The sequence below is a fragment of the Lynx rufus genome, unplaced genomic scaffold (assembly GCF_022079265.1).
Source record: "Lynx rufus isolate CCGP_SWC_20201006 ecotype Redwood Valley unplaced genomic scaffold, mLynRuf1.p SCAF_28, whole genome shotgun sequence".
NCBI lineage: Eukaryota > Metazoa > Chordata > Mammalia > Carnivora > Felidae > Lynx > Lynx rufus.
The window spans coordinates 6,854,923-6,878,058 of record NW_025814843.1 but is presented as its reverse complement, the minus strand read 5'-3'; the positions used below and the strand labels follow the sequence as shown (position 1 = coordinate 6,878,058).

At 46.1% G+C, this 23,136-nt stretch overlaps 1 protein-coding gene across 1 annotated transcript in view; it reads left to right on the top strand.

Moving 5' to 3' along the window:
• Nucleotides 1-1,608: 1,608 nt before the first annotated feature.
• MAP2K4 (mitogen-activated protein kinase kinase 4) overlaps nucleotides 1,609-23,136 on the top strand; it is a 140,182-nt gene continuing 118,654 nt past the window's right edge. Inside the window, exon 1 of the mRNA XM_047089781.1 lies at nucleotides 1,609-1,726. Within this exon, the coding sequence (XP_046945737.1) occupies nucleotides 1,609-1,726 (118 nt within the window). The remainder of the gene's footprint in view (nucleotides 1,727-23,136) is intronic.

Genomic DNA, 23,136 nt, shown 5'->3' with positions numbered 1-23,136 from the left:
TCCTAAGCCCCATCTGCAGCCCCTGTTAGCTTCTGAGCAATCGTGAGGAGGCTGAGGTTGGGTTCATGGCAAGAAGGCAGAGGGCCCTTGTGACCGAGGACACGCTTTTCCAACATGGTATGAGGAAGTTCCAGCACAGATAAGGTCTGTGTGGAAGGAGGTTTGAGAACGAGGCCCTTGCATACATTGTGCAATGCTTCCAAAGGGCAGGGATCGTCCAGCTCCACAGTTTAGATTAATTGCGATAGTGCACAGTTGGTCATTCATTTAGATTAATTGCGATAGTGCACAGTTGGTCATTCATTTAGATTAATTGCGATAGTACACAGTTGGTCATTCAATTATAGGCAAGACATACCCCTGCCTGGAGACCTGGGTCTCACCATATCAATTACATTTCCATTGGCCCAGAAACTCTTAGCCTCACAGAGGACTATTTTCTTCTGCTTTTAGCGGCTGCCTTCCTAGAATCAAAGTCTCTGTGCAAAGCACTGGAGGAAACCTGAGTTTGGGGGGGAGGTTTTCATTTTATATAGTTGGTAATAATGACCATGGCTGGTCTTCTACGGTGTAGAGCAGGTGGGCAAAGGAACCCAGTGTGTGTTGAGGGGGAGTTGGGGATGTAAATAGTGTATTTTGGGAGGCCAGGGAGTGTTGGGGGCTTAAGATACCGTTTTTCACATTTAAGGTTCATACAAATTACTTAGAGATACTGGTATCATTTAAAAAAATTTTTTAACGTTTATTTATTTTTGAGAGACAGAGAGAGAGAGAGCACAAGCAGGGGAGGAGCAGAGAGAAAAGGAGACGCAGAATCCGAAGCAGGCTCCAGGCTCTGAGCTGTCTGCACAGAGCCCAAGCCGGGGCTCGAACTCATGAGCTGTGAGATCATGACCTGAGCCGAAGTCTGACGCTTAACTGCTGACCGAGCTCCTCCTGGGGATATTATTTAGAATGTAGATTCTGATTCACAGTTTGGAGAAGAGTCCGGAGACGTCGCTTTGAGTAGCACCCCGTAGCAGCCAGCCCCCAGGTCAGCGTGGAGGGTTGGGGTGTTGGGCGGAGCTTAACAGGGGCTCCTGATGGGACCACAGCTAGAGCCAGCGTGCCCTCTGGAAGTGCCCTGCCAGAGGCTGGACAGGAAGCACGACCCCGGGGGTCCTGTTCAGCTCGACCCGGTCTGATTTCGGCTTCTGTGGTTTCCAGCAAGGGGGCCCGTAAACTTCTTGGGGTCGCAGGCCTCTGCGGGAGCGACGAAAGCTCTGCGTCCCCTAACCTCCCCGGCGCACCCGCGCTCGTAAACGCTGCTGCAAAGCGCCTTAGGCCCCGCGAGCCGGCCCGCAGCGCCGGGGCAGCCCGGCCGCCTTCCTCCGGGGCCGGGCACCCGCGCCCTGGGCGGTTCTGCGGCTCCGCAGCTGGCGCGGCTCGGCGTCAGGCTCCGGAGCGCGCGCGCGCGCGCGCGCGCGGGGAGGCGTGTCCGGGGGCGTGTCGGAGGCGGGCCGGGGGGCGTGGCCGAGGCGGGCGCTGGCCGCGCCCCTCGGCCGTGCGAGAGGCCGAGCTTGCTGCATTGCAGCCGCCGCGGCGCCGCTCGGCTCCTCACTCCCAACAATGGCGGCTCCGAGCCCGAGCGGCGGCGGCGGCGGCTCCGGGGGCGGCAGCGGCAGCGGCACCCCGGGCCCCGTGGGGCCCCCGGCGCCGGGCCACCCGGCCGTCAGCAGCATGCAGGGTAAGGAACGCGCCAGCGCCGCGACCCCCGCCCCCCCGGCGCGGCCGTCGGCGTCGTCGCGGCCTGTCCCCGCGGCCCGCGGACGCCCCCGGACCCGGCCGAGGAAGCCGCCGGGGCGGCCCGCGCCCCCGCCCGCCGCGCGCCCGGCCCTGCCCCGGCCCCGCGCGCAGGCCCCGGCCCGCGGCCTCCGCGCGCGCCCCCCCGCCCCACCCCAGCCCCCGCCCCGCTCGGCCCCCGCCGGGCCCGCGGGAGGCCCACCTGGCCCGGGCCCGCCCCCGCGGCCGCCCCCGCCGCCGCCGCCGCTCACCTGGCGCCGCCCCGCCCGCGTTTCCGGGCCCGCGCCGGGCTGGCCTCCCGCGGGCCGGGCCGCGCCGCGCAGGTAGGCGGCGGCGCTGCGTCCCCGGCGCCCCGGCCTGGCGCCCCCCTGCGCCCCGCCGCCGCCGCCGCCGCCGCCGTGGGGCCCCGCGCAGGGCCATCTTGGCTCCCCGCGGGGCGCCGCCGGAGCCGGGCCCGCCCGCCGACTGGGCGCCCCCCGCGGGGACCCCCCGCGCCTGCAAACTTTCCCCGGGGGCGGGGGCGGGGGGAGGGGGAGGGGGGAGGGACGGGGGTGGGGTGGGGGAGGGGCTGCTCCGGCCTGTGCCACCTGTAAGGTTAGTAGTTCCGACGGCCGTCGGGCCCGGGGTGACCGCGTTGGCGTGGCACAGGCTCGAAATATCCGCAAATACGCGAGAGCCCTGGATTCGGTTTCAATGGGGGAGACGCAGGAGACAGAAAGGCAGGGGGTCCCAGTGGTACTGGGTCGTGTCTGGACGTCCGAGGCCGACGCCTCCTTAATGAATTAGTGCTTCTCCCCCACTGGGAAGGCGAATTCAAATCCGCGTGGCTGCTGACCGAGGGGGTGTTGTGAAAACACCAGCCCCCCCCACCCCCACCCGCACCCCTCCCCAGCCCATCAGGGGCCATTCCCTTAAGTTTTCGGGGGGATTTCGGGGGAGTCCTGTTATTTTTAAAACCGGGAATCTCAGCGACCTCTTGGACGACTTCAGCTAACCGCTTGTGTTACATTATCAGCAGAATGGGTCGCGATACCCTGGGCGGTCAGTGTCACCATGGTGACATTTTCCTCTCTGATTAGAACCTTCCCGACAGGGCTCCTTGCTGCGTCTTGAGCCGCGTGTCCGGGTCTGTCTCAACCGCCTTGGGGTCTTCGTGTCGATGAGAGGGTGCGTGATTCAGGAAAGCAGAGACAGGATGCCCTCAAGTTTTCCCTCCCGGCTGGTTGCGCTCCCTGGGAGATCATTTCAATACACGTAAAGAATGGTGATGTACAGACGGGATGATGTCAGAGCTCCGAGGACACTTTCTGTGCAGGCCCTCATGATTAATTCAGACCGAAGTAGTTGTTGGCCGCTGCTGTGTTGCACAGCCCAATGTGTATGTGAGTGTATGCAGACGACGTAAAAGATGGGTTTTCTGATAAGGACCGCTTTCCAGTCCAGTTGTTGCTGGAAATGAGGCGGAAAAACGACAGGTTAGGATTGTATGGCTTTTGCAAAATGGGTGACTTCTAAAGCTTATAAAAATAGTGCATTTGTGTGTGTGTGTGTGTGTGTGTGTGTGTGGTGGGGAGTTTATTTTGGTGGGGGTAGGGATGCTGATAGTTTGAAAAAGCTGTATACATTAATTATTATTATTATTATTATTATTATTATTATTATTATTATTATTTTGGTTAAAAAATGTTGAGCTCCCCAGTGCTGGGCATAGACTCTAGTGCTGGGTATACAGCAGAGAGTTAGTTGGGCATTCTCCTCCCTCCTGATGAGACGGGGCAGGAAAGACAGTCCGCAGGTACATAAGAAAAGTTCCTCACGGAGAAGAGTGTTAGGAAGGTAACAAGCGGGGTTTTGCGAGGGAAGATAAGAGGAGTGTGTGCTGTGCTTCGATAAGAGGGGTAGAGAAGACCTGTCTGGAAAGATGACTGTCGTGCTCCGGGCAGAGGGGACACTGTGTGTGTGTGTGTGTGTGTGTGTGTGTGTGTGAAGCTTCCGGGATGGGGAAGAGCTTGCGGTGCCCTTGTGGTTGGGCAATATTCTGAGGCTCTCCATTCTTCTCCGCCACCTCTGTGTTCTGATGTCTAGTAACCTTTCCAACAAGCGGAACCTAGTTTTAAAAGGGAGAAGGCGGACATAGGCCTCTCTTTGGATTATTGATGAATTTTCTTTTACCAGCATCATGTCTAGCCTTGATTGGCTGAGGAACCTGCTAGTTATAAGTGTCTTGTTCTTGAACCTTTTTTTGCTGACTCAGAACGAAGAGAAGCACCTGAAAGTCGCCGGACGTTGTCTAGTGCAATCCAGGTTATAATCCATGAGCTTAAAGAGCAGTTGAGGACCTTTTTTGTTTACTTTGTATGCTTAGAGCCCAACCTTTCATGCTTCCTCTGCTAGAGACCTTTGGTTTTAGATCGGGCTTCAGACCCTTAGAAGATGTTTGATATATTCCACCCCCTTCCTCCAATCTGTTTCTACTTGCTGCCCTGTAAAACATTGCCTTCCTGGGAGGTGTTAATGACCCTCCTCTTTCAAACAGCTAGTTTCAGGACTTACGGAATACATTTCACCTAACAGACATGCGAGGTCCTTCTGTGTGATAAGCTCTGTGCTGGGCACTGGATAACCCTGTACACTGTTTTCATGGCTTGACGTTTGTGACCCAAGAGTGTGGTCCACATTGGGAAGTATTGCTTCCCTAATGCCATAACATTTAAGAGCTCTGGAGTCCTGGATTTGAATCCCCTTGTCAGGATTTAAGATTTGTGTGACCTAGGGCAAGATACTCAACCTCTCTAACCCTCAGGTTTTCAGTTGGAAAGTAGGAAGGAATAATGCTCACTTCACAGGTTCTTTGTGAATGCATGTAGGGCATGGGTCTGACATAGTAAGGATGTGATACATGTTAGCCATCATCATTGTTTTAATGTTTTTTTTCTTTAATGTTTATTTGGGGGGCAGAGACAGAGGGAGACGCAGAATCCGAAGCAGGCTCCAGGCTCTGAGCTGTCAGCACAGAGCCCGAGCGGGGCTCGAACTCACGGACTGTGAGATCATGACCTGAGCCGAAGCCGGACACTTGACCCACTGAGCCACCCAGGCGCCTCCCTCCATCATCATTGTTAATAGCAACAATGCGTTGTTTGTAATATGGTGTCATTAATAGTCTCTTTCACTATTAGTAGACGAGTCCCTAACCCCTCATGATCTACTACACAGTTTCTTTAGCTTCATTATTACTGGGTCCCACCCTTCTCACTAATCTGCTGATTTCTGCTTTTCATTATTGAGCCTTTCCTTTAAGAATATCCCTGATGGGTCTTTATAATACCTGGATTCAGGAAACTGCTCACTCCTCTGCAGGCGCTGTGACTTGGGGCATTTACTCACCTTTTCTGAACTCTGAGTTTCTCATCTGCTAAAATAGGAATAATACCCATATGGCCGGGCTGTTGTGAGGGTCACGTTATTAGAGTAATGCACATGGAAATGTTTGGAAAATTATAAACTATCAGAAAAAAGGATTATTATTAGACATGGTTATTTACCTCCTTGAGTTACGATTCGCTTAAAATGTATAGATTTGAAAGCTCTCATAAACACAAGAAGTTTATTCTAGAAGACTTAAAGCAGAGGAATATATAAAACTTCCTTAAACTTTACTCTGGTGGTTTAAATGTGGTTAGAATAGTTAGAACCTGCAATTGATTCTGAAGGATCAGTTCTGGAGGCATTTGTAAAGTACTTGTTACAGGAAATAGTCCTAAAGTATACATTGTAGTATACAAAGTATACATTGTATACAAAGTTTACAAAGTATACATTGTATATAATATAAAGTATACATTGTAGGTACCTCTCATAATGAACTGTTCTAGGCAGGCAGTTTTTCCTTTTTTCTTCTTGGGTCTTAAATGCAGATGTGTAACAAAACTTATGGACCAGTCCAGTCCTTACCTACTTAGCTTCACCTGAACAGTTAATAAATATCAATTTTTAAAAAATGTTTATTATTTTTGAGGGGGGGCGCAGAGAATCCCAAGCAGCCTCTACGCTGTCAGTGCAGAGCCTGACACGAGGCTCAGTCTTACGGCTGTGAGGTCGTGACCCGAGCCGAAATCAAGAGTCAGATGCTTAACTGACTGAGCCACCAGGGCACCCATATAAATACCATTTTAAGTGAAAAGATGATAGCTTGATTGTCCTTAAACACACACAAAATAATGTACGGCCTGGCAGCTATGATTAATAATGCCATATTGCATATTTGAGAGCTGCTAACAGCAAATCTTAAAAGTTCTCATCACAAGAATAAAAGTTGTTTGTGTATGCGTTGGATGTTAACAAGACTTACTATGGTGACCATTTTTGGATATATACACGTATCGACCCATTAAGTTGTACACCTGAAACTAATGTAATGTCAGCTATACCTCAATAAAAAAAAAATGCAAAAATAAACACACAAAACTTTCAAGTGTAATGACGCATATCTGTTAAGAAAAAAATGAAGATTTAAAATCAATGCACTTTTTTTCTCCCAGTAATATTGAAATACATAAAAGATGTGGGAAGCACCCTGTGATTATATTTGACTGTTTGTTTTACCAGTTAGTCTGTGGTTTTCAAGAACTACCTGGAGATTCCTTTATCTGGATTTTAAAGAACTGAACTGTGCAGACAGTGGATATAGTTCCAAACCCTAGAATTTCTTGCCTTTTCTTCCCAGTGTGCTGAGTACTATTTCTCTACCATTTATTTGACATAACCTGAAACAAATGCAGCTTATAGCAAATTGGTCCCCCTGCAAAGCACACTGCATTTCTGTGTTCTCTTAAAAATCAAGCAACCCTGATCTTCAAAGACAAAAAAGTAGAAAAACCATGCTTTCAACACACTTTCTCACCTTTCCCTCTCACGTGCTTTCTAGTGAATGTGTCCTGAAACTTGTTTTGAGATGGGATATTAGCTAACCCTGTGTTTTGAGTCCTGTTTTCTTCTTTCCGAAATGTCTCTGTTTTCCTTCCGCTTTGTTTACCTAATCAGAGAGGCTGGATGGATTTGGGCGCATAGAGTTTCCCTGATTTCTAGGGGTCAGGAGATCACAGCTCCTTCATACGTGATCCGGTCAGTCTCCTCTGCGACCTCCATGTCTCAGAGGTAGAGATGCGGCCCAAATTACACAACCTGGGAAACTGTAATTCAGGTTTAAACTTAAGAAGGGAAACTGATAGTTAACACAGGTCTTTTCCATGGTCTCTACCTAATTTGATGCTCACCAGCACCCTCGAAGCGGAGGTGGGCACAGTCCCCTTTTGTAGATTAGGGAACTGACCACTTCAGGTAATTCGCCCCAATGGAGGCAGGTTTTAACCCAGCCTTTCTTCTTCCTGGTCAATAACACAGTTTCACACAGGTTCCCTGAGCTCTAAGTCATTTCAGCCATCAGGTCTGAGGGAAGAATGTTTGCCAGCAGAGATGCAGATTCAGGAATAGAAAGGGGAGATTATTTTAAGTTGCAGTCAGGGGGTGGGAGCTCTAAGCCGCCAGCCATGTTTGGGTTGTTTCTGGAGCCTTGTCCTTCCTGATGCTCCTTTTTATGTCACAGTTCTAAACTTGCTGGAGGGTCGACAGCAGCATTTTGAATTAGGGGGCGTTTTTCTTTCTTTTTCTTTTTTTAAAAAATTTTAAAAATTTCTTTTTGAGAGACACAGAGTGAGTGGGAGAGGAGCAGAGAGAGGGAGAGAGAGGGAGACACAGAATCCGAAGCAGGCTCCAGGCTCTGAGCTGTCAGCACAGAGCCCCCCATGGGGCTCGGACCCACGAACCATGAGATCATGACCCGAGCTGAAGTCAGATGCGTAACCGACTGAGCCACCCAGGCGCCCTAAAAAAAATTTTTTTTGATGTTTACTTTTGAGAGAGAGAGAGAGACAGACAGAGTGCAAGCAGGGGAGGGTCAGAGAGAGAGGGAGACACAGAATCCGAAGCAGGCTCCAGTCTCTGAGCTGTCGGCACAGAGCCCCACATGGGGCTTGAACCCACGAACTGTGAGATCATGACTTGAGCCGAAGTCAGACACTTAACCCACTGAGCCACCCAGGCGCCCCTGGAACATTTTAATTACGCATTGGCCCAGGGCGGGCAGTATAGATGTGAAAGGTAGTGGAACTCTTTCAACACTACATGTGCCACGGCAAAGGAACCCAGTTAGCAAAAGAGTTCATAACTGATGTCACCATCCTGACTAGGTCTGTCATCTGGGGCAAGTGACTGTCTCTGCTTTCTTTCTACCCTTATCCCCCCAGCTCCAGAAGAGGAGACACAGTCTTCATGTGTCTCCTCACACTCCTGGCAAAGTTGAGAAGTAACGTGTGCTTCTCGAAATGATTCGAGGGCCAGGAGTGACAAGATCTGCCTAATTTGGGGCTACACAGTCAAAGGGAGCATCGGTTAGCAGTTGACGCAAGATGGGCCCCTGGAAAGACGATGCCGTTGCTACAGCTGGATTCCTGAACGGCACCTCATTCTCCACGACGTGGAAAGATGATCGAGGTAGACACCACAGCAGCTTTTTCAGGGCCTACCTTGTTTCCGCTTACCAAAGATCGCTCCGACAAAATTTTTAAAAGGGGGGAAACCAGAAAGGCGTTGCCAGACATATTTGGTAATGCGTTCATTGTCTGACTTTGCTGAAAAAACTAAGTGACACTAAGTGGCTCCCCCTGATGGATGCCAGTATCCCTGAGATCTGGGTTGGGGTCCTGCCAGGGAAACTATCCACCTTCGTGGACACCAGGACACCAGGCTGTGTCTAGGAAGGGCTGTGGCAGAATGTAGAGCCCAGGGTGGGGATCCCCGTGCTGTCTGGAGTCCCTCCCTGTTTCCTCCCTTAGGGTGACAGGAAGTAAAAGGAGGGGGACTGGTTTTGTGTGGGCGGAGCTGGTCCCCATGGGGAAGGTGCCACAGCCATTGCTCACCTGAGGGAGGGACCAGGAGTAATTACTGTGGTAGTAATAACCTCTAGTCCAGGCGCAGTGCTGGACATTTTAGATCTGTTAATCATCACAAAGCACTTTTGGGTAGTACTCTTGTGTTCTACAGATGAGAAAATGGAGGCTCACGGAGGTTCGATACTTGCCTCAGTCACAGTCATAAACTGCCCCGCCCAGGTACACTGGGGCTTCAGTGAACAGGTTGGAGATGATAATATAGCCTTTAGTTACATAGCCAAAGAGTCAATGGGGTAGTTTATTGGCCACAGGCAGAAAAAAGAAATGGCTTAGGAGGACTGACAAGATCCTGAGTTAAAAACAACTTTGGAGAGGATTTGATCGCTATTTTTTTTTAATTGTTTATTTTTGAGACAGAAAGAACATGAGCGGGGGAGGGGCAGAGAGAGAGAGAGAGAGAGAGAGAGAGAGAGAGAGAGAATCTGAGGCAGGCTCCAGGCTCCGAGCTGTCAGTACAGAGCCCGACGCGGGCTTCAAACCCACAAACCGTGAGATCCTGACCTGAGCTGAAGTCAGCTGAGCTCTGCAGGCACCCCGGATTTGATCAGTGTTTATGAAATCACGAATGGTTCCGGATGAGGCAGGCAAGCTGGAATTAGTGAATTAGGGTGGCTCCCCTTTTCGGTTAGTGAATGGTGAAGCGAGGGGAGGCAGGAAGCAAATCTCGCGGAAAGCACTCTTGAGCACAACGAAAACACAACTTTTGGACAAGCTGAGATCAGCCCTTAGATGTTAGAGCCCTAATGATGTACTCTGAATAACTCCGCAGTTGGGGCCACATGCCACAATTTTGAGGTTGATTTTGGAAGGCAGCACACACGAGGCTGCTCCTGCTCCTGTTGGAAGCAAGACCGGGCAGCTTGCTCTATGGGCGTGACCCAGTAAGGGGGTTCTGATTTCCTTCCTTCCTTCCTTCCTTCCTTCCTTCCTTCCTCCCTCCCTCCCTCCCTCCCTCCCTCCCTCCCTCCCTCCCTTCTTTCTTTCTTTCTCTCTCTCTCTCTCTCTCTCTCTCTCGCTAAGTTTATGTATTTTGAGAGAGACAGAGAGTGGGAGCAGGTGAGGGGCGGTCAGAGAGAGGGAGAGTCCCCAGCAGGTTCTGCGCTGTCAACGCAGACCCCATCCAGGGCTCGAACTCACAAAACCATGAGGTCGTGACCAGAGCTGAAATCAAGAGCCAGACGCCCAGCCGACCGGGCCACCCAGACGCCCCAGGCTCTGATTTTCTTTACGCCAGTGTGGATGGATACTACGGCCCATAGTCCGTTTTCAGCAGTACCAGACTCGGCTGTGAGGGAGCTGGAAGGCACTGCCGGGGGAGCTGGAAACCACCGATGCCCCTGTCCCGCACCCTCGCTGGGTTATACCATCAACCCAGAGAAGGGGACCCTGGATAATGCAAAGCCCCACGGGGCCGTTTCACAGGCATAGCAGGTGTCGACACACTGTTCCCAAATTCTAAGATAAGATTACCTGATTACTATTCTTGTTTGTTTTTAACGTTTAAAAATTTATTTATTTTTTAAATGTACATCCAAGTTAGCATATAGTGCTGATTTCACAGTGATTTCAGGAGTAGATTCCTTAGTGCCCCTCACCCATTTAGCCCATCCCCCCTCCCACAACCCCTCCAGGAACCCTCTGTTTGTTCTTCATATTTAAGAGTCTTTTATGTTTTGTCCCCCTCCCTGTTTTTTTTTTTTTTTAATGTTTATTCATCTTTGAGAGACAGAGCGTGAGCAGGGGAGGGGCAGAGAGAGAGGGAGACACAGAATCCAAAGCAGGCTCCAGGCTCCCAGCTGTCAGCACAGAGCCTGACTCGGGGCTCGAACCCACGAACCCTGAGACCATGACCTGAGCCAAAGTTGGACGCTCAACTGACTCACTCAGGCTCCCCTCCTCCCTATTTTTCTATTAATTTTGCTTTCCTTCATGTTCATCTGTCTTGTATCTTAAAGTCCTCATACGAGTGAAGTCATGATATTTGTCTTTCTCTGACTAATTTCACTTAGTATAATATCCTCTAGTTCCATCCAGGTAGTTGCAAATGGCAAGATTTCATTCTTTTTGATTGCTGAGTAATACTCCATCGTGTGTATGTACATATATATATATATATGTATATGTATATGTATATGTATATATATGCACACACAAACACACACCACATCTTTATCCATTCATCCATCGATGGACATTTGGGCTCTTTCCATACTTTGGCTGTTGTCAGTAGTGCTGCTAGAAACATGGGGGTGCATGTGTCCCTTAGAAACAGCACACTTGTATCCCGTGGATAAATGCCCAGTAGTGCAATTGCCGGGTCGTAGGGTAGTTCTATTTTTAGTTTTTTGAGGAACCTCCATACTGTTTTCCAGAGTGGCCGCACCAGCTTGCATTCCCACCAACAATGCAAAAGAGATCCTTTTTCTCTGCATCCTCGCCAACGTCTGTTGTTGCCTGAATTGTTAATGTTAGCCATTCTGACAGGTGTGAGGTGCTATCTCATTGTGGTTTTGATTCGTATTTGGATGTCTTCTTTGGAGAAATGTCTGTTCATGTCTTTTGCCCATTTCCTCACTGGATTATTTGTTTTTTGGGGGGTGTTGAGTTTGATCAGTTCTTTATAGATTTTGGATACTAACCCTTTATCTGATATGTCATTTGCAGATATCCTCTCCCATTCTGTCGGTTGCTTTTTAGTTTTGCTGATAGTTTCCTTCGCTGTGCAGAAGGTTTTTATTTTGATGAGGTTCCAATAGCTCATTTTTGCTTTGGTTAAGTTTTTTTTAATGTTTATTTTTTTTTAAATTTTTTTTTCAACGTTTATTTATTTTTGGGACAGAGAGAGACAGAGCATGAACGGGGGAGGGGCAGAGAGAGAGGGAGACACAGAATCGGAAACAGGCTCCAGGCTCCGAGCCGTCAGCCCAGAGCCTGACGCGGGGCTCGAACTCACGGACCGCGAGATCATGACCTGGCTGAAGTCGGACGCTTAACCGACTGCGCCACCCAGGCGCCCCTTTAATGTTTATTTTTAACAGAGAGAGTGTGAGCCACCGAAAGGCAGAGGGAGGGAGGGAGGGAGGGAGGGAGAGAGAGAGAGAGAGAGGGAGAGAGAGAGAGAGAGAGAGAAAATTAAGTAGGCTCCAGAGCCCGATGTAGGGCTCGAACTTATGAACTGCAGGATCATGACCTGAGCCGAAGTGGGATGCTTAACTGACCGGACCACTCAGACACCCCCCTCATTATTATTCTTAATTTTATAGTTAAAGGAGGAAACGGAGGTTCAGGTGAAATGACTTGACTTTCACAGTTGGAACTAGGACCCTGGATTAACATTTTTTATTTCGTCTTCTACTTTCTCAAATACTCTCTGCCTTTTGTTTTTGTATACACTTGCTCACCTCCTACATGGCCTTGTAAACTAATGCAGACAAGCTCGCTTTGTCTGGCAGATACCATAATGGTCGGTTTCCAGTCCTGGCCAGTGAAGGGCTCTCACGATTGGGGTAAGAGCGTGAGGTTGAGGAGGAGTGTGGGAAAGAGGGTGGCCCAGTTTGAAAGGGGAGGAGAAAGCCCCACAGAGCTCCAATTCTCTTGACCGCTTCCTAACACATTGTCATATGTATACATCTGGGTATTTAGTCTTGGTTGGGGGGGGGAGGGTTAAGATTTAATGCAAATAAACTTACCTGGGACCACATAAAATGAAAAGATTCAAGGTGGAGGATCATGTAAAATTTAGTCCCAGCCTACAGATACCAGGATAAAAAAGTGGGAGGAGGCCCCTGAGATTTTCAAAATTACCTGGTTACCAGCAACAGATTGAACTGGTACCTCGTGCTCCTGGAGTTGTAGTACATGAAGCGAGTGCGTGGAAAGACAGAATTGAGATACGGGTGACCTCAAAAATTGAACATTTGTGAATGAATAGTGATGGACTAATTATAGCCTAGCCACAAACTGGCTTTTTATAAAGCTGAGAATATTGGAAGTTTTCCTCATCATTTCTTTCCTCCAGCCTTTCTGTTCTCGGACGAGGTTGCTGGTGGTCCCCTTGGCCCCTCCCTGCCCTTTGAGTTTAATGAGCTAGGGGAGCTCTAGAAAGATTTAGCTAATAGCCTTTTGTCTGGTTTAATTGATAGGATTAAGTGGGATTCCAAGGTGAGCCATTATGTTTGAGTTAGTTTAACCCTCCTTGCCTGTGAACTCCGCGTCTGGTAGCAAGCCTTTTTTAATTTTATTTTTAAAAATTTTTATTTTTGAGAGAGAGGGAGACAGAGAATCTGAAGCACACCCGCACTGTCCGCACAAAGCCCAACACGGGGCTCGAACTCATGAACTGTGAGATCGTGACCTGAGCTGAACCTCAGCTCAACCCACTGAGCCACCCGCAAGTCTTTTCTGAGGGAGAAGTAATGCAGAGATGGACAGATCCGTTCACCTGGTCACTGTATCCGTAACTAGATAAAAAGAACAAGTCTGTACTTAGGTGGTGAGCATTTCAGCCTCCTCCCTTTTTATCTACCTGCGTTGATTCCTGTATCTAAGGTGGATTTAACCTCCCATGTGGTTAGATCAGTAATTGGTGACATTGTAACATTATCAGTTACATATACATTTAAGCATTTTTTTTTCTGTTTCTTAAAATTACCCTGTAACTTATTTTTAGCAGTTGTGCAAACAGCCCCAACTCCTTCTTTTTCTTGTATCTTTCAAGTTTATTTTTCTTGCTCCTTTCTCCATTCATATTGTTATTTTGTTTTCCTCTCCTGCTTCCCTTTAATTTTGCTAACTAGTAGCGAACACTAACTATATTTAGAGCTGAAAAGAGAAGAGTGACTATTGCCTTCAACTTGTTTCAGTCTTTCATCAGTTTCCCCTCCAGCTGTCAGGTGGATTTTGCCTTCAGCTCAGCAGGGAGAGCTGGAGACCCGCCTTCCGAACTGAGGCTGGGGTTCCTCTGTGCTCTCTATGCCACTGCTGCTAACAGAGAGCCAGTTTCCTCTCCTTCCGACCTGTGTTCACCTCATTGGGCCCGTGGGACGGTGGCTGGGCTGGCTTTTAGTTGCTTAGGCTTACAAGGGCCACGGATCTCCGACTTTTTTCTTTCTGAAGTCTGTTCCTGCCACACATCTGCTGGGGCAGCAAGTTGAACTTGAGGGGTAGCTGCCTCCAGGTTTGCCCTGGGTCCTCCAGCCCGGAGCTCCCCGGTGCCCACTCCCCCTGTGTTGGCACTTGTGTGGTTAGCTAGTAAGCAGTGGGTTACTCTTGGGCAAAGTAGCTACGTTGGGATTTTTCTGGTATTGTACCTGATAGGTGATATCTTTATCTTAGAATCCTAAGCATTCTGATAATTGGATGGGAGAGAGTACTTAAACACATGCTTCTTTTAGTCCTGGCTCTTTTCCTAGAAGTTTTGGTTGAATTCCCATAAATACAGAATGAGTAGTGATACTCATTCTGAATTTCCCATGTGGTTTCTGAAGGCATTAATAAACGCACTCATAGGTGGACTATTGAGAAAACCAGGCATTCACCCCCTAAACCAAGGGGGTGAAAGAATATCTTAAGAATATTTAAATATTTTATTTAAGAACCTTAAATATTTTGTTGTCAACAGCTTATTTTACTGGGTGCATTTTACAAAAAATTAACATCTATATAAATGAATACATAAGGCGTAATCAGGTCCAGCTGGATTTGGGAAATGTGCTCACGTTCCTAAGGAGATTTCACAGGTTTTCTTCCTGTAACTTGTAAGGTCCCACCCTGCATATCATTCCTAGGGACACCACCCCCTCTCAGGCCTCCTAGAAGAAGTTGAGTAGTTAATCATTATTTTATGATTTTACCTCAGTAATGATTTTACCATTAGTTCATGATTTTACCAGTGAGGTTAGCGAATTGACTAGAAAATGTTGCTTTGGTTTAGATTTCGTAATTTATGAACTGCTTTTGAAGCTTTTGAATCAGGGGTAGTAGTTAATCACAGATAGTGTTAAGTCAGCAATTAGGGTTAATAAAAGTCACTTGTAACATGTTCTGAATTTGTAGATTGAAAGCATTGATAAGATTACTTAAAAATTTTTTTTTTCCAACGTTTATTTATTTTTAAGACAGAGAGAGACAGAGCATGAACGGGGGAGGGGCAGAGAGAGAGGGAGACACAGAATCGGAAACAGGCTCCAGGCTCTGAGCCATCAGCCCAGAGCCCGACGCGGGGCTCGAACTCCCGGACCGCGAGATCGTGACCTGGCTGAAGTCGGACGCTTAACCGACTGCGCCACCCAGGCGCCCCGATAAGATTACTTTAAAAGTTACTCTTGACTTCCAAGGGCTAATGGCTATTCTGTTCATCCAATAGATGTGAAACATTAAGGTAATTGCAGAATTTAGAATTTCAATCTAATTTCAGCTTCATTTAATAAAGTACTACCCCAGAGAGAGCTGACTTTTTAAATTTTTTTTTTTCAACGTTTATTTATTTTTGGGACAGAGAGAGACAGAGCATGAGCGGGGGAGGGGCAGAGAGAGAGGGAGACACAGAATCGGAAACAGGCTCCAGGCTCCGAGCCATCAGCCCAGAGCCCGACGCGGGGCTCGAACTCCCGGACCGCGAGATCGTGACCTGGCTGAAGTCGGACGCTTAACCGACTGCGCCACCCAGGCGCCCCTAGAGAGCTGACTTTTTAAAAGAAAGCTCACGTGTTAGAGTTTTCACTTTGCTAGTGGGGGGTATGTGATTCGAACTGTTCCTGAATCAGTTTGATTCAAATGTGATACAAGAATGCAATGTCATGTTCTAATTTTGGTTTGTTTGATTTACAGTCAATGAACTGGAACTTATCTCTTTTACTTTAGGCTTTCAGATAAACTTCTGTGAAAAGGCACAAAGTAAGCTACAAATTTTATGGTCCTATGCTACTTATTTTTTTTTTCATATCCATCTTGGTATTGGGAATGTGTCCACGACTGTTTCAACTAACCAACCATGGCGATGTTACACTCAAAGAGCTTCCATTTCTCATTCTTTTTCCAAATACAATAATAATAATAATAATAATCTATTCTTGATTGTAAATTGTTTTTGCTCAAAATTGAAATAGATACATACAGGTATTCAAATGCTTGTAGGTATAGAAAGTTGTACATAGATGTGCAGATAACTTACAGATATTCAGATGTATATACGTATAGAAATCATAGTAGATTTGGAAAGACGTATACAGGTATGGAAAGGTATATTTATGTGTATGAGTTATGAAAAGATATGCATAGGTATTTGGATTTCACCATAATGCAAACTACAAGCTGAGGAAAGTTCTCTTTTAAGATTGTGGTGCAGAGTATTTCATGGTACTCAGAGATTTCATGATTTAAGATTGATTTTTTTGGAACCATACACAGAGTGTTTTCATTTTTTTCTTTGAAACGAAGCTTGTTTCTTCCTCCTGCCTCCCCCTACCTCAATTGGACTAGTGTTCTCTATTAGGACACCAGTCTTAAAAGAATGCAGAGTAAGTTTTCTATTCAATAACAAGCACAACTTATAAAGCTAAAACAAATGCATTAAAAACATTTTAAAATTTATTTATACGTTTTGAGAGGAGGGGGAGGCAGAGAGAGAGGCGGGGAGAGAGAATCCCAAGCAGTCTCCACACAGTGTGGAACCTGATGTGGGGCTCGATCCCATGACCATGAGATCATGACTTGAGCTGAAATAAGGAGCCAGCCAGCCACTTAACCAACTGAGCCACCTAGATGCCCCCAACAAATGCATCTTATTTATTTATTTGTTTAAAAAAAATTTTTTTTAACATTTATTCATTTGTGAGACAGAGACAGAGAGAGAGAGAGAGAGAGAGAGAGAGCGCGCGCGCGCAAGTGGGGGAGGGTCAGAGAGAGGGAGACACAGAATCTGAAACAGGCTCCAGGCTCTGAGCTGTCAGCACAGAGCCCGACTCGGGGCTCGAACTCACGAACCACGAGATCATGACCTGAGCTGAAATCAGATGCTTAACTGACTGAACCACCCAGGCGCCCCAGCAAACGCATTTTGTTTTTTATTTTATTTTTTTTTATTATTTAAAAAAATTTTTTTTAACGTTTATTTATTTTTGAGACAGAGAGAGACAGAGCATGAACGGGGGAGGGTCAGAGAGAGGGAGACACAGAATCTGAAACAGACTCCAGGCTCTGAGCTGTCAGCACAGAGCCCGACCCGGGGCTCGAACCCACGAACCACGAGATCATGACCTGAGCTGAAATCAGATGCTTAACTGACTGAGCCACCCAGGCGCCCCAGCAAACACATTTTAAACTTAAATATCATTTGTATAAATGCAGTTAAGAACTCCCCACTCAAGGAGACTATTCTTCAGTTAACATAAAAAAAAATCCCCAAGTATAATGTAACTAGTTTCATCTTATTTATTTACAGAGTGAGGAAGAATGGTGGCCACTTTTTGGTACACATCCTTCTTCTCCCCCAGCTTTATTGAGATGTAATTGACTTGTAATTATGTAAGCCTAAGGTGTACAATGTGATAACTTGTATGTTGCAAAATGATGATCGCTGTAGGGTTAACACCTCCCTCACCTTGCATAATTAATACTCTTTTTTTTTGTGCTGAGAACATTTAAGATGTACTGTTTTAATAATTTTTTAAAATATTTTTTGATGTTTATTTTTTTATATTAGAGAGAGAGTGAGTGAGAGAGAGCGCGTGAGCAAGCGAGGGAGGGGCAGAGAGAGACAGAGGGAGAGAGAGAATCCCAAGCAGGCTCTGCACTGTCAGTGCAGAGCCCGATGCAGGGCTCGAACCACAAACTGTGAGATCATGACCTGAGCTGAAATCAAGAGTCAGAGGCTTAACCAACTGAGCCACCCAGGCACCCCTAACATTTTCCGATGGAATCAAAATGTTTATAATTTCCATTGATTGAACATTGTGACTTCCTTTGAAATGTAGTTAGCAAACAATGTATTTCTTGAATGGCTCACTCATGACACAGAGTAGGGCAGCCAGACCCTAGGATCACCATTTTTTAATCGGCTCATTATTATCCTTCTCTTACCTTAAACTAAAGATATTGTACAACTGCCTGCCCATATTTGATATATATCTGTGTATAATGAAGTTACAACTTCTATTTTATGCTATTTTAATTTTAATACACTTACTGTGATAATTTTTTGCTTTCGCTTATGTTTTAACAAAATGTTTCTCTTTATTATAATTTTTAGTTTTTCTATATTGGCAACATTTAATCTAAGAAAAATGCTGACATTTAAAAAATGTAAAGCTGCATTCACATTGTTGCCCTTTTTTCTAACTTAGTCCAGTTGTGGACGTAAAACCAGAGAGATGTACTGATTTTGTTAAGCTTAAAGTTGTGTATGCAGTGTCCATAAAAAGCTCTGTGGCTAGATTAAAAGTGCCTTTGGACTGTCTAAATGGTTCTGTCCCTTCTCCGTTGTTACAGAAACGGCAGATTTGTGGTGCTGCCTGCCTGGAACCTGGAAGAATCGAACAAGGAAGCATATATATATAATACTCCCGCTTTGATTCTCACTTCTGGGTTGTCTTCATTGCCTCTTCACATTGACTGCCTTCTCACATCTCCTTTTTTATTTCCCCCTCTCACTTTGGGACATCCTCCTCTTTGTGTTCCAGCTTTTGGGATTCAACGCCGTTTGATACGTTCATTCACGAAGCACCTGTTGCATGCCTCGGTACCAGAAAGTGGGGGAGCCGATGGGTCCGGAAATGAATAGGTCCCTGCCCTTGCTGACTCTTAGTGTAGTGGACCTGAGTTGATCCGGGTTTGATTCTGAGTGTTCAGCTGCTGATGCTACAGATTGATTAGCAGCTGAACACAGGGTGAGGTGGTGCAGGAGGCAGGGGTACAGGGCACGTCTGCCCTGCTGTTGTAAGAGAGAGCAGCATGGGGCTGGGTGGGGGTGGGGGTGCCATGGGTCTCCTGAGAGCTGCTTTCCTGATTGGAGAACAGGGCTCAAAGATCCAGCGATGGGCCTGCCCTACTTTGGAGTTGAGCAGAGCTCTCTGCGGGCTGGGACCTCAGCGGAAGACTCAAGTAAAGGGAGGGTTGGAGCAGGGATGTTGGTAGGGATGGCCGGCTCTAAGTTGACGGTATTTATTTTTGTACTAAACGTTTAACTTTCCAGTTGCTTACATACATTAACTTTTTTCCAAGATCGGTCCTGTCCTAAAGATTAAAGTACAACTTTGTAATGTTTGTAGACAACCAGGCTTACGTTTGGGATATAGACATTGACTTTATGTTAAAGGCGGTCACTGTCTCTTTAAAACTAAAGGGCTTGAAATCGCGCAGGTAGCGTTTTCTCATCGAATAGGACCTCCTGTAGGGCCAGAATCTCCCATCTTATTCTCAGGATGTTTCAGAATTCTCAGAAGGACTTAGATTTAGTTCATTAAAAACACTTCTGTGCATACGGTAGTTGTAGGAGGGGACGGAGCGCAAAGAGCACAGAATTATCGTGAAGAACCCAGTGAGTGCGTGCAGTGGCCTCACGTGCTTGATTGATTCTCCGTCATAAGTCAGAAAGACTTATTGTAAGATGATTCTGATGACTAATGGAAGCTCTGAAGGATTCACTTTTTCCCATTGTTTGACTTTCACATAGTTTTTGTTTTTCATACTGTGTTATCACTATTCCAATGAGTGTATCACAATTGCCTGTTACAAGTTAGTGGAGCTTTATTGGAAATGTGTGGGGGGTGTTTTCGCACACGGTGTGAGATCACTTTTAATTTTGGAACCGGATTTTTACAGATCGTCAATAAAAATCCACTTTGCATCTCATGGCCTTCTTTTGATCAATTATAGTTTGCATTTACTTGCTTTTTGGTTTTTTCTATATGAAGTTAGTATGTATTTAAGGTAATAAGTAAACAAATGAAGTTACGATTATTTAAGACAATGGTGTTATGTTTCTCTTAACCCTGTTGGATTGTCAAATTATTCTGAAGTCTAAACGAAAGACTACTTCAGGGAAAGATACTCTTTCTGAGTGAGAGTGCTTATGCTTAGAAGGTTGATTAATTCATCATTCATCATTTGGAGATCATGATTCTGTACTTGTAAAGGTGTTTGTGTGACTTATGACCAAGTTTTGAATGATCATATCTCGATGGCTTTAATCAGGGAACTTGTAAACACGGTTCTTTAGAACATGATTTGCTTTGGTTTATAAAACCAGTGTTTTTGTTTTTGTTTTTGTTTGTTTGTTTGTTTGTTGGTGGGGGAAGATTTACCTAGAAACACTTTTTGAGAAGTGCTTTCATAGATGTCAGATTTACCCTAGTGTGTTAGCATTCTGATTTTCTTATTTGGATGAGAAGACTCATTAAGGATCCCATGACTGTAGGGGTCTTGGCTGAAGACAAATTTGGGTAGTATTGAGTTTTGTAGCTTTTATACTTTTGGTAGCTTTAAAAACTTTTTTAGTAGCTTTTAAAAATTGTTTTACTTGGGGATGTTTGCATAAGCAACAGGATGTTTCTTTCTTTCTTCGTTTCTTTCTTTCTTTTGATTTATTTAGAAAGAGAGAGCATGGGGAAGGGGCAGAGAGTGGGGGGGAATCCCAAGCGGGCTCTGAGTTGTCAGCACAGAGCCCGATGTGGGGCTTGAGCTCATGAATCCTGAAATCATGACCAGAGCCTAAATCACAGGGCAGACACAACCTACTGAGCCATCTAGGCGCCCCGACAGGAGCTTTATGTAGAAAGTTATGTGCTCCAGAGCTGACTTTTATTCTTGAAGTCACTAATAGAAATTAGATTACAGGTAGTGATTGCTTTTGGTAACACTGCACATCAGAATATTTTTGGAGGAAAAAGTGGAGGTATTCTAACCACAGATTCTCATTTAATTGTGAAACTACTCTTTTACAATAAGGATCCCTAATTGGTTTTAAGTTGGTAATAGTAAAAAGGAAACAATAAAGAGGAGGAAGGATGTTTTGTGAATGCAGAAATTTGAGGAAGTCATTAATAAGTTTACTGACCTGATAAGAAGTGTCTGTAAAAGATGATGTGTTGCTCAAGAGAGTATTTGATTGTATTGGAAGTAGGCTGTGTAGTAAACCAGGCGAAGGAAGACGTGGAGGGGGAGTCAAGCCATTCTACCTTTACACTAAGAGCTTAGGAAATTCACCTGATTAAATTTCTTTCTTTTTAATGTTTTATTTATTTTTGAGAGCGCAAGCAGGGGAAGTGCAGACAGAGGGGGGGCAGGAGAGAATCAGAAGTGGGCACCCCACTGACAGTGGTGAGCCCAACGCAGGGCTCGGATCCACGAACTGCAAGATCATGACCTGAGTCAAAGTCGGACGCCCAACCAACTGAGCCACCCAGGCGCCCCACACCTGATTAAATTTCTAATTTTCCATTTTATGTAGCAAAAAATCTACACAGTGACTACAATTTTATCATTTGGAATTTATTAAGCTCAGCTATGTTTTTCAGCAGTCATAAGAAACAACGCTGCTCTTGGAGATTAACAATTTTATTTAAATTTCTATAGAATTACTTATATTTATATTTTTATTATTTGGTTTGATTTTTTTTTTAATGTTTGAGATAGAGGGAGAGAGAGAGAGAGAGCACATACAGGGGAGGTGCAGAGAGAGAGGGAGACAGTGGATCGAAAGCAGGCTCCATGCTGACAACAGAGAGCCAGATACGGAGCCTGAACCCACGAACCTGTGAGGTCACGACATGAGCTGAGGTCAGATGTCCACCTGACTGAGCCACCCAGGCACCTCTGTTTATTTATATTTTTAAGTTTATGTGCTGAATTCAGTCGAAAAATGAGATCTTGTGGGATTTGCCATAAGCCCGACTAGCATCCAGGAGATTCATCACTATCTTCGCGGGCCTCGTGGTAAAACTGCCAATGGAAAATCCATCTGCTTGAAAACAGCTTTTTACAAATTAAAGCCCAGGAGTTGCAGTGACGGTGGAGGCAGAGGCGACATGCACATATTCCCTTCGTACTTCCTCCCATTCCAAGGGGAATGTTGCCTGATTGTCTTTGATCTGGAAAGCAATGGGAACATTCATTTCTCCTGAAACATGGTTTTCATTGCTAGAAGAAAGAAGGTTTTGAATAGCCATTGCACCTTAATAATCATTCAGAGAAACTTACTGTGTGATATTTTTGCATGAGAAAAAAATGAGTGATTCTCCCACAGTGCAGAAAGTTTCCCGTGTGCCAGTTGAACTTCGCTATTAGCAGTGCAGGGCTGTTTGACAAAACTTTTGTGGCTGGACAGATACGGGGCAGAAGTGATGTGGAAAGTTTCCAGAAGGTGTTACCAACCAGATCTCCAATTCATCAAAGTGGTTTTCTTTTCTTTTCTTTTTTTTTTTTTTATTTTTTAAATGTTTATTTATTTTTTTGACAGAGCATGAGTGGGGTGGTAGGGGGCAGAGAGACAGGGAGACACAGAATGGGAAGCAGGCTCCAGGCTCCGAGCTGTCAGCACAGAGCCCGACGTGGGGCTCGAACTCACAGACCGGGAGAGCATGACCTGAGCAGAAGTGGGACGCTCAACCGACTGAGCCATCCAGGCGCCCCATCAAAGTGGTTTTCTTTTTTTTCTTTTTTTAACGTTTATTTATTTTTGAGACAGAGAGAGACAGAGCATGAACAGGGGAGGGTCAGAGAGAGAGGGAGACACAGAATCTGAAACAGGCTCCAGGCTCCGAGCTGTCAGCACAGAGCCCGACACGGGGCTCGAACTCACGGACCGTGAGATCGTGACCTGAGCCGAAGTCAGATGCTTAACCGACTGAACCACCCAGGCACCCCATCAAAGTGGTTTTCAATTTAGCTTATAAATTGAGGGTGATGGTTTTCAAATAAGGTATAGTAAATACTTGAAATTCTCACGACATGATTTTACGAGTGCTTTCAAAATTGAGACGCAAGTGTCTAGATGAAAAGATGTACTAGAAGAAACTTAAAACACACCCGGGTTGCTGTTCATCTGATCATTAGGTAGAATTAGGTGAACATTAATCAGAAATGAAAATCAAGTGTACGTAAGCATACTCGCTCCCCTTTAGAGCACCTCTTCCAAGATTAAATAAATGGACACAAATGAAACACTTAACAGACACATATACTGCTAATGATAAGGGGCCCTGGGGTCTTTCAAGAAGAGTTAGATGTAGAGCCTACTCTGAAGAAGCTTATGTTCTTTGAGAGATTGAACTTGTAGAGTCAGTCTGTGTGGCAGAAATAATCATAATAGCTCATTCACTGTGTGCCAAACCCTGTTCTAAGCACATTC